Below are 9,190 nucleotides of genomic sequence, written 5' to 3'. Positions count from 1 at the left end.
TCTCCCTCCCTCCCCTCCTTCTCCTCCTTCCTCCTCTTATAATCCTGCACTATCCTCCATCCTCTCCCTCATCCCCCTCCTTCTTGTCCTCTTCATCCCTCCTGCCTTGTGCTACTCCTCCTCTACCTCCACCACCTTCATGGTTGCTCTTGACGGCGCATGTCGCAGGTCAACAAGGAGGACTACCTCAACTCGCTGAACGCGATATCCAAGACGAGAGACGACGGAGTCCCAGCGCAGGTGAAAAGCGAGACGGAGGGGAGGGAGGGGAAGAGGAGGGAGGGAGGGAGGAGAAGAGGAGAGAGGGAGGGAGGGGAAGAGGAGGGAGGGAGGGAGGGGAAGAGGAGGGAGGGAGGGAGGCAGGAGAGAGCGAGGGAGGGAGGGAGGGGAGGCAGGCAGGCAGGGAGGCAGGAGGGAGGGAGGGAGGGAGGGAAGGCAGGGAGGCACGCAGACTTGAAACCTGACGCTCCTCTAACGTCGAGGCAGATCACCGACTTGTCAAGGGAGCAGCTTCTGCGCATGTCCCTCCCTCAACAAGTTCAGGCACTGATGAGTGCGGCGCATGTAAGAGAAGGAGACGAGAGGGGAGGGGAGGAGAGGAGCGGAGGATGAAGAGCAGAGGGAAGGAGCAGGAAGGACAAAACAAGGCATAGGGCTGATGGGAGAGGAGATTTGGAGGCGAGCAGAGGAGGAGAGGGGGGAGGAGAGGGGGGAGGAGAGAGGAGGATTGGATGTAACTTGACGTTGGATGAATCAGGTCCTCACATTAGAGAGACTTATCGAACTGATGCCTTCTAGCATGAACAAAGTCCGAATTGCTCCTCATTTCCCCCTCTCCATCCCGCTCTCCTCTCCTCTCCTCTCCTTCTTCTCTCCTTCTCCTCTCCTCCTCCTCTCCTCTCCTCTCCCCTCCCCTCCCTTTCCTCCTCTTCCCTTCCACCTCCTCTTTTCCCTCCCCTTCCTCCCCTTCCTCTTTTCTTCCTCACTGTCTAAAATTTGTTTCACAGGAAGACGATCTCTTGCGTGAATTGCAGAAGAACGCCGTCCTCCTCCAGGTCCCCTTCCTCTTCGATCCTCTTCCCGTCTCCTCTCCTCCTCCCTTCCTCTCCCTTCCTCCCCCTCCTCGTGCTCCCCCTCCTCCTTCCCTCCTTTTCTCCCTCTCTCTCCCATCAGCCTCTTCTTTATTCTTCACCGCCTAACTGCTTCCTTTCAATTCTCTCCTCCTCCTCTCCTCCTCACTTTCCTCTCGCAGGGCTGCTGGGTTGTCAGGAGCGAGCTGCTCTACCGTGACGACCCGAAGCAGCAGGAGCATGTCGAGAAGCTCCGACGGTGCCGGTGAGCTCACGACGAGAGGAGAGGGGGGAAGAGCAGAGGGGAGGGAGCAGAGGTGCTCGGCAGGCAGGCAGGGGAGGGGAGGAGAGGGAGGGAGGGAGGGAAGGAGGGGAGGGGAGGCAGGGGAGGGAGGGGAGGGGGTTGATTCTCCTCTCTCAGGTATCACATCCTCTCTCGCTTCCGTCAGTCTGCTCGCGTCCACGCGTCCGACTTCCGTCGTGACTTTACCCGCGAAGTCTCTAGCGCCCAGCTGGAGTCGATGATGTTCCAAGTCAACTCCAGCTGATCCCCTGCTCGGGTTGAGCTGCTGGCAGATTGCTGTTCGCCGGGAGGGCTGCTGGGAGTTTCGACTTCAGCCTGACCGCGAGTTCCCGCGGAGGTTTCCGGATATTCACAAGGTGGGGGGGAGGGAGAGAGTGCGGCCCTTCCAGGAGAAGAGCGTCGACTTGACGAGGATCGGGAAGGGGAAAGGAGCAGAGATCTGAGAGCACGGGGGTAGGAGGGCAGGCAGGGGGCTGACGGCTGTCCAACAGATGCAGGAGGAGAAATGGGATGAGATGGAATCGCATCTGGCAGCCCTCACACACCCTCACAAGGCAGCAGTCGCTCGTTCTTCCTCCAGGAAGAGTAGCAGCTCCCAGCCCCACCACGAGCCCCAGCACAAGCCGGCAGGAGAGGGAGAGGCCGCAAAGAGCAAGCCAGCAGACAAGGCAGACGAGGCTGCTCGACCTCCGCCGTCTGCAGCTGGGATGACACCGCAGGAAGCTCGACAGGTCCGTTGGAGGAGGAGGGGAAGTAGAGGAAGAAGGAGGGGAGGAAGGAGAGGAGGAAGGGAAGGAAGGGAAGGAGAGGAAGGAGTGACTAAGAGGACGATGCAGATCCGTTCTGCGATCGCTCAGACGCTCAAGTCGGCAGGCGTTCTCTCCCGCGATGATCTTCGTGCCAAGCTCGCAGACCATCCCTCCACAGCTGTTTCTCAGGTCGCAGCCTCAGCTGGTAATCGCATCCTCTACGATTCCCCGTCATCCTCACTCGCTTCAGACTCCAGCTACTTCGATGAGATAATCGCAGAGCAGACGGAGATTGTTCAGGTGAAGCATTCATCTCCTCCCTAACAAGCTTCCTCCCTTGCATGTTGTTGTCTCATCTTCCTCTCTGCCTCCTCCTTTTCCTCTTCTTCTCTCCCTGTCCTTCACTTAAACTCGAGCAGGGTCTACACGTACTCAAGAACTCAGACGACGTCGCGAGGAATGCTGGTCGGCATCTTTCCCCTCCCTTTCGCTTTCCTCACTGTCACTCTCAGTCCTGCAGCTGTTCCGTCAGAATGCCGTGCAGGACAAATCTGTCCTAGTAGAGACGGTCACACTTTTGACCTCTTTGACCGTCAGCTGAAGACTCAGCAGGTCAAGAACGCGCTGGGCTCAGAGCCTGGCGCTGGCGTCATCAACAAGCTCATCCGCGAGCTCGCAACGCTCAGCGGAACGTAAGTCTACCTGCTTCCTCCTCTCCCTCTACCTCCTCTACCTTCCCTCCTCTTCCTCCCCTTGTATATCTCCTGCAAAATTCCCTTGTCTCCTCTCCTTCTTGCTTCGTTATCCTTCTCATCGTCTCTGCTTTCAGCGCCTGCATGTTCAAGGGCTGCAAACCACCGTGACCTACAGACTCTTGTAATGAGACTTGGCAACTCTAGACATGTTGACATAAGACAGACATCCAATTCGCTTCCTCCCCCTCCCATGTCACTCGCCCACTGACACCCGCCTTTCTTCAGCTGGCCGCTGCTCCTGCGTCAGGGCCTGTCTCAAGTCCAGCGAGGCTTCTGAGTTTTGCTTGAGGGGGAGTTGCCGCTGCGAGTAGCAGTCACAAGAGAGCTCGAGGAGTAAGAGAGAGGCGGAAGGAAAGCAGACGGAGGATGAAGAGAGAAGGGAGAGAGCCGGGGCTAGGGTTGCGGGTTTGGAGACGAGAAGAGAGCAAAGCGCAATGGGGATAGAGCAGAGAAAGAGGGATGGGGGACGAGGAGAGGAGGAGAGGAGCGATTCGGGTTAGTAGGAGAGGAAGAGGGCGTTGCAATGTAGGAGAACAATGAAAGGCAGGCGACACGCACCGACAAATTCACAGTTCGAACGCTGAGAGAAGGAGTTGTATAAGGTTGCGCTGATCTCAAGGACTCGAGGTGCTCGAAACCCGGGGGGAGCCTCCCACCTCCGTACAACCTGACACGTCAAGTCACGCCAAACCCTGACCCTGCTCCCTCTGAACCTGTTTTCTGGCCGCAAACTGGAGGCCAAAAGTCAGTACCCTTGTCTTCTTGAAAGAGGAGGAGCCATGGCACTCACAAATCGTTGGCGGTGTTCGATTTCGAGGTTTCCTTCCGCCGCCTCTTGTCCTTCTTCAGGTCGAAAGGGAGCTCCTGTATCAGACCCTATCAGGCACAAGATTCGCCCACTGGTCCATTACTTGGAATGGCGCCGTCATGACATGAGGGAAGCCGTATTGCGTTTGAATGGTGATCTGTGGTATCCGGCGATCAGCTCCTACTCGTCCTATCCCACTCCAGCGCAAAACATCATCGGCAGGGCAAAACCTGAACGCTGGTGTTCGGCGGTCCCAGCACTAACTCGATGATTTCCTGGGAGGAAGGTGTGAGCTATAAGGGCACGAAAGAGCTTGAGGATCGATTGTCCTTACCTCCACAGACTTGTCATAAACCGACTTTCCGTCGATTTTCAAAATCGTGTCTCCAATCTACCGAGAGATAGCACTTGTCAAACACGTCACGGCTGCGTTGGGGGGGGGGCCACCTGAAGTTGACCACAGAGGTCAGCAGGGCTGTTCTGTCGAATGGATGTAATCTTGCTCTCCCCTGATAACCACTTTCACCAATAAATGCTTACAACTAGAGGCGCTGACCAGAATCATTCTTTGCAAATGAAATGCCCACCCCACATTTCAACTATTTCCCTGTCAGCACTCCAGCAGTACAACCGCAAGACACGACCTGGGCTCCAACATTTTGCGCAACATTTTGCTGCTGCATCGTGACAGGTTGAATTGAACTATCTGGTTGCACTGGAGAATCGCTCTGCTCCCAGTTGTGAGAAGTGAGATACAGCGTGCCTACATGTTTACCTGATTCTGATTGGACCCTTTCGGGGTGCCGTTCGTGGAAGACGTTGGTGTTCCGTTGTTTGACGAATCAGAGTTGGGTTCAGGCGTTGATTTCTGTCAGACCAGCGCTCTCAGCATGCCGTTCACAGCACGCATGTCAAAACAGCAACACCTTTGTTCCATTCTGTCAAGTTTCAAGTTAGCAAACGCGAAAAGACAACATTCGATTGGGTTTAGGACTACCTGTGAAGTGCCTGCATTTGATGTGATCCCATTGTTGGCATTTCCATTGGTCCCGGCAGGTGGGGTGGGAGTAGAAGGGATCTTGGCTTCGGCCTACACACATTTGTGATAATAACAGAGAACAAATTCTAGAATACATTGAGCTTGTGTTTTGCAACTTCTTCTGCACTTTCCTATTGGAAAACAACTTACCAATGGAACTTGTTTCCACCACAACTCACCAGGTCATTGAGGTCTCGAAATACATGTTCTGCATTGGCAAATGCATCACGAGCCTAGAATGACAAAGTCATGCTGACGAGCCTAATGAAGAAAAGCCTTACCTCGGCATACTTTTCCTTGTTGAGGGCCCTAGCAATGAATCCAGTCAATCCCATCGCCCATCACATCTCAGCCATCAATCTTTACCGGAACCCTTCATTGGTCAGATCCCTAGCTCGTTGCACTGCAGCCTAATCCCATCCGTCTCAGCTTCACTTTGCAGGGAGCGAAGATCAACACACCTGCTTCACGCGAGCATGCAGCTCGCGTTCAGAGCTCGACGGTTGCTTGCTAGTGGGGGATGCCTGCCTTAGCATATGAACAACGATGCACGACGTGCGTCAGGGGATCTTCACCGTTGCAGACTGGTTTTCACTCGGTCCAGCACTGACAGGCCGAGTGGGTGCGGCTGTCCTCTACGTGTCAGGGTGAGAACTCAAATACGAGCAAACCGAACCCGATCCTCCAGCAGACGCGGAGATGGGAGAGGGGGCGATCGGCGGTGACATTGGCCTTGAATAGACTGCAGGCTTTCAAGTTATTTCATAGCAGTTTCGAGCTGCTATCTCCTCAGAGGCAAAAACAAGCTCAAATACCATTGGGTGTGTTGTATCCTGAATTCTGGTGGGAGCCGGGGAGGGAACCAGGGAGGGAATTTGATTGAGACTGAGGCTGAGAACCCGACTGCCATGACCCACTAGAGTAAGACGGAGCATGTTTCCTTGAGTGTACACCAAGTATACCTGTGAGCCACTGGGAGGTGATCGATGACTATCGTCCGAGATCCTGACGGATTTCTCGAGCTGACTGATGGCCGACTTGATGTCGGGGCTGTGCGAGCGCAAGGGAAAGAGGAGAATGAGGATTGGGAAAGAAAAAGACAAAGTCATGTCTTGCATCACTAAAACATGCAAAAAGGCGATGAAGCAGCATGGTACCTGCGACTGTCGTTTTCTTCTTCCGAGTCCTTGAAGAGATGTCAACAACACTGAATCTTTGAGGGGAGTCAACCTGAAGGTCTGAGATGCGAATAGTCTTCCGTGACTGCTCTTCAGAGTTCTTTGAGAAGAAACCATCATGCACGCCCTTGCGAATAGTAAACGATACCTGCTGGGATGGGCTCCTGTGCAGCTTTGGGAGGACGTAGTGCTTTCCTGGACCTTGCACTGAGCCGTTTCCTGACATTGCACTTCTTCGCTTGTCGAAGCGTATTCTGATGCTCACTGAAGGTGTCGATTGCAATCCAGCACTAATTCCTTTACGCCATCGATTGCTAGCTACTAATGAATCTGCCGACGATGCCTGAACAACAACAGGCGTGAATGGCATGCATTTATTTTCAATGATCTTTCGTTTCTCAATCAAGGGAGTCTCCCCAATATTTTGGGGAAAAACCACCCTTTAAAACACCCTTTACAAAGTGATGATGAAGATAGACATGCACAAAGTACAGGAGACGCTGTGATACACAGCCGGCAAAAATAGGTTGCACCAACAGGCAAAGACAAAAATCCCTCCACAAATAACAAGACAACGCGAAGATAGCTGCAAGGAGAGTGTAGTGCATGGTATCGCTAAACATTCTGCATTTTTGCTTTGTCCCAAGTGGTTTCGGGGAGAAAAGGGGGGTGGGATGGGGGGTAGGTGACGGACGAGACGACTGATTCCAAAAATGGATTCATGTGTGCCATTGAGGGGTAAGAAGGAAGAGACCAAGGTTGGAAGGACATCAAAGAGGAAAACAACATGGGATATATTCTGAGAGAACTTTCCAAAGGTTATGAGGAGCAGGAAAGGTAAAGAGGTCACTCCCAACAGGCTCTGTGTGATATTGGCTCTGACAGCATGAACATGCAATGACAAGAGACGGTGTTCAAGAGAAGAAGCAAAGAAGGGAATTTCTCTATGACCAAGAGAGAATGTAGGATAAGGAGTATGAGACCGAGACTAGTAACGGATGATCAACAAGGGATGGGGCATAAAAAGGAGACGTGTGCGGACTGAAAGCCTAGTAAGGAGGCACAAGGTGCAGGTGAGGAGGAGGAGGAAGGAGACGGCAGCGAGATAGAGAATATTAGAGACAAGGAGGACAAGTAGGGAAGGTTGGGAGGAGGAGGAGGAGGCCTCTTGTGTCGGCCATGCGCTTGCTTGCTAGCCACCAGGCACATGCGGGAAAGCCGGCATTTGCGGCTGAGCCTTTTTTAAAAAACGAGTTTTAGCAGCCCGAATGTGACGCTAAAACTCTTAAACGTCTAAAACCTTGGTTCACGTGTTTTAAATATTTTATCTTGTACTGTATTGATGTTAATTCCTAAAGATAACCTCATCCCGATTTTAAAAAACCAAGCTTATTTAAATTAATATATATATATTTTAAACTCACTACAACTGTTGTACTTGACCGAAGTACAAGCATAATTTTTCTACCGAATTGTCGAAACAAAAATATTATTATTTGGATTCACTTTCAACAACTTATATTGTCTTTTTAGTTTAGGGTACTGACTTCTTCCTGAACCCCTACCCCACCCCCTCTTTAACTGATACCCTGGCTTTCATCACTAAATCACCCACCCTTTTGTCTCCCGGTAAGTACCCCCACCCGTATACACATATCGTAACTTACCCACACCCCTCCTGTAGCTTGTACCGCCTTCACTGTTCGGATAACATAACCTACCCACCCTTCGGGTCTTCATACTACGAAGTACCCCACCCCCTAACTGCACCCATAAACAGGGAGGGTACTGCAAGGTGCCTTTAGGTGTTGTAGCTAGTTACCCAGAAAGGTACCCCCCATTCACACGACAAGTACCCCATTCAAAAGGGGTGGTTCTGATAAGGACCCTCCACTGTCAGCCAGACCCGTTAAAAATGTGGTTTACCCCTAACAACTCCTTTGAAGGTAGGGGTAGTCTGAGTTCCGCTCTGGTTGGTTGCTGTAGTGTAGGAGAAAGTAGGGGTGGGGTGGAAAAGTTTGACACTGAGGGTGGGGTGATAAAGGTTGACATCAAAGGTAGGGTGGTATTCAGATCGGGGTTGATGATGCAGGGAAGCACAGGGTAGATCTAGGGGTACATCCCCAGAAAAAAGGCTAAAGCAGGGGGTAATCGATGCAAGGGGGGTTACCTTTCCGAATGAAATAAACGAGTAGGGTGGGTGGTATCTGAGAGGTGATAGTAGCCTCCTAATAAGTGCCACCCGGTGACCGGTAGGACTCACAGCAAAACTTGGTGACTTCCCGGGCCGGCCGGGACCCGGCCCGCCGGGCCGGGCCCCCGGGCTCGGGAAGACCGACTCTTGTGAACTTGAGTTGCCAATTGACAGGGACCGCGCCGCCGCGCCCCGGGGGGGGGGGGGCGCCGCGTGACTGTGACTCAGTGACTCGTGACTCCGCCGAGGCCGCGCCGCTCAGGGCCGATTACGCGTGCCGCAGCACTGATCGGATCTCATTTGGCGAGCCGGCCTTCACGGGCCGGTCGGATTATCAGCGGCCCGACGCCGCCCGCGCGGGACTCGCCCCGCCGGGACCCCGGCTGAGTGACTCGGCGTGACGGTCCGAGTGACTGGGTGCCACCGGGTGTCGGAGGCTCGGAGTCACTCCGAACTTGATCCGGCTCCCGGTGATCGGAACGTGGCAGTGACCGTACGCGGCCGGCGTCACGGCACCGTGCCTGGGCGAGCCGGGCCGGCGGCTCACGCCGGTCAGCCGAAAGGCCGGGCTCTCACTCAGTGAGGGTCAACTTGAGTCTCGGCAGTGGCCAACTTGCCTTCGTTGCCTGCTCACCGTGCAACTGAGTCCGAACTTCATCCGGTGACGCGCGGCCAGTCTGAAGTTTCAGGCCGTGAGACTCTCGGGAGTCGCTTCTTGCGGCTTTATGTTACAAGTCTTGGTCGTCACTTGACCGTCAGTAGCTGCTGCCGACTGCAACCCGGCATCGCCGCACTGAGCGGCCCCGTAAACTGCACGGACTCGGGAGGTACTTGAGGATCAGTATCCGAGGACTGTACAAGCGCTGACGAGGCGAGGAGGAGGGTGTTGCAAGTGCGGTAGACCTCCTTACTTCTGATTCTGCAAGGACGTTGCAGTCAAGACTTGGGAGGAGGGAGGAGGGGGAGAAGGGAGGAGGGGGGAGAAGGGAGGGGAGGGGAGGAGGAGGGGAGGGAGGGAGGCAAAAGGGGAGGAGAAGAGGAGAGGAAGCAGGAACCAAGGAGTGGAGGGGGAGACAGATTTGGCACCAAAGGC

At 54.0% G+C, this 9,190-nt stretch overlaps 3 protein-coding genes across 3 annotated transcripts in view; 1 reads left to right on the top strand and 2 right to left on the bottom strand.

The window, feature by feature from the left end:
* The window catches only part of GUITHDRAFT_117166 (DNA-directed RNA polymerase III subunit RPC37-like protein), a gene marked incomplete at both ends in the record, with an annotated part of 4,018 nt that extends 1,032 nt beyond the window's left edge, over window positions 1-2,986 (top strand). The window contains 12 exons of the mRNA XM_005823543.1: window positions 169-240; window positions 487-564; window positions 1,253-1,335; window positions 1,492-1,603; window positions 1,647-1,730; window positions 1,866-2,105; window positions 2,211-2,328; window positions 2,374-2,423; window positions 2,543-2,588; window positions 2,636-2,691; window positions 2,736-2,815; window positions 2,953-2,986. Coding sequence (XP_005823600.1) covers window positions 169-240; window positions 487-564; window positions 1,253-1,335; window positions 1,492-1,603; window positions 1,647-1,730; window positions 1,866-2,105; window positions 2,211-2,328; window positions 2,374-2,423; window positions 2,543-2,588; window positions 2,636-2,691; window positions 2,736-2,815; window positions 2,953-2,986 — 1,053 coding nt within the window. The remainder of the gene's footprint in view (window positions 1-168; window positions 241-486; window positions 565-1,252; window positions 1,336-1,491; window positions 1,604-1,646; window positions 1,731-1,865; window positions 2,106-2,210; window positions 2,329-2,373; window positions 2,424-2,542; window positions 2,589-2,635; window positions 2,692-2,735; window positions 2,816-2,952) is intronic.
* On the bottom strand, window positions 2,985-6,248 carry GUITHDRAFT_155175 (hypothetical protein). Its single transcript, XM_005823542.1, has 24 exons — window positions 6,052-6,248; window positions 5,956-6,003; window positions 5,883-5,911; window positions 5,688-5,775; window positions 5,541-5,628; window positions 5,402-5,467; window positions 5,301-5,353; window positions 5,187-5,249; window positions 5,092-5,135; window positions 5,007-5,060; window positions 4,905-4,958; window positions 4,821-4,856; window positions 4,684-4,776; window positions 4,462-4,554; window positions 4,331-4,414; window positions 4,243-4,285; window positions 4,134-4,195; window positions 4,021-4,077; window positions 3,917-3,961; window positions 3,790-3,843; window positions 3,669-3,742; window positions 3,592-3,609; window positions 3,437-3,545; window positions 2,985-3,179 (listed from the first exon to the last, which is right to left on the bottom strand). Exons 10-24 carry the CDS (start codon window positions 5,058-5,060, stop codon window positions 3,072-3,074), a joined length of 984 nt encoding a protein of 327 aa, XP_005823599.1. The 5' UTR covers window positions 5,092-5,135; window positions 5,187-5,249; window positions 5,301-5,353; window positions 5,402-5,467; window positions 5,541-5,628; window positions 5,688-5,775; window positions 5,883-5,911; window positions 5,956-6,003; window positions 6,052-6,248; the 3' UTR covers window positions 2,985-3,071.
* A 2,593-nt stretch (window positions 6,249-8,841) lies between these two features.
* GUITHDRAFT_145581 (hypothetical protein) overlaps window positions 8,842-9,190 on the bottom strand; it is a gene marked incomplete at both ends in the record, with an annotated part of 3,414 nt that continues 3,065 nt past the window's right edge. The window contains one exon of the mRNA XM_005823541.1: window positions 8,842-9,016. Coding sequence (XP_005823598.1) covers window positions 8,842-9,016 — 175 coding nt within the window. The remainder of the gene's footprint in view (window positions 9,017-9,190) is intronic.

This window comes from Guillardia theta (assembly GCF_000315625.1).
Source record: "Guillardia theta CCMP2712 unplaced genomic scaffold GUITHscaffold_106, whole genome shotgun sequence".
Lineage (NCBI taxonomy): Eukaryota > Cryptophyceae > Pyrenomonadales > Geminigeraceae > Guillardia > Guillardia theta.
This window is presented reverse-complemented; position numbering and strand designations above follow the sequence as displayed.

What these genes read in the sequence shown, in the direction of transcription:
- GUITHDRAFT_155175 (XM_005823542.1), bottom strand. Translation starts at nt 5,060, where the DNA reads ATGGGATTGACTGGATTCATTGCTAGGGCCCTCAACAAGGAAAAGTAT. An exon ending in CAAATGCAGGCACTTCACAG is followed by an intron (nt 4,555 to 4,683) that starts GTAGTCCTAAAC and finishes CTGGTCTGACAG; the next exon opens with AAATCAACGCCTGAACCCAA. An exon ending in TTCGAACTGTGAATTTGTCG is followed by an intron (nt 3,180 to 3,436) that starts GTGCGTGTCGCC and finishes TGCTACTCGCAG; the next exon opens with CGGCAACTCCCCCTCAAGCA.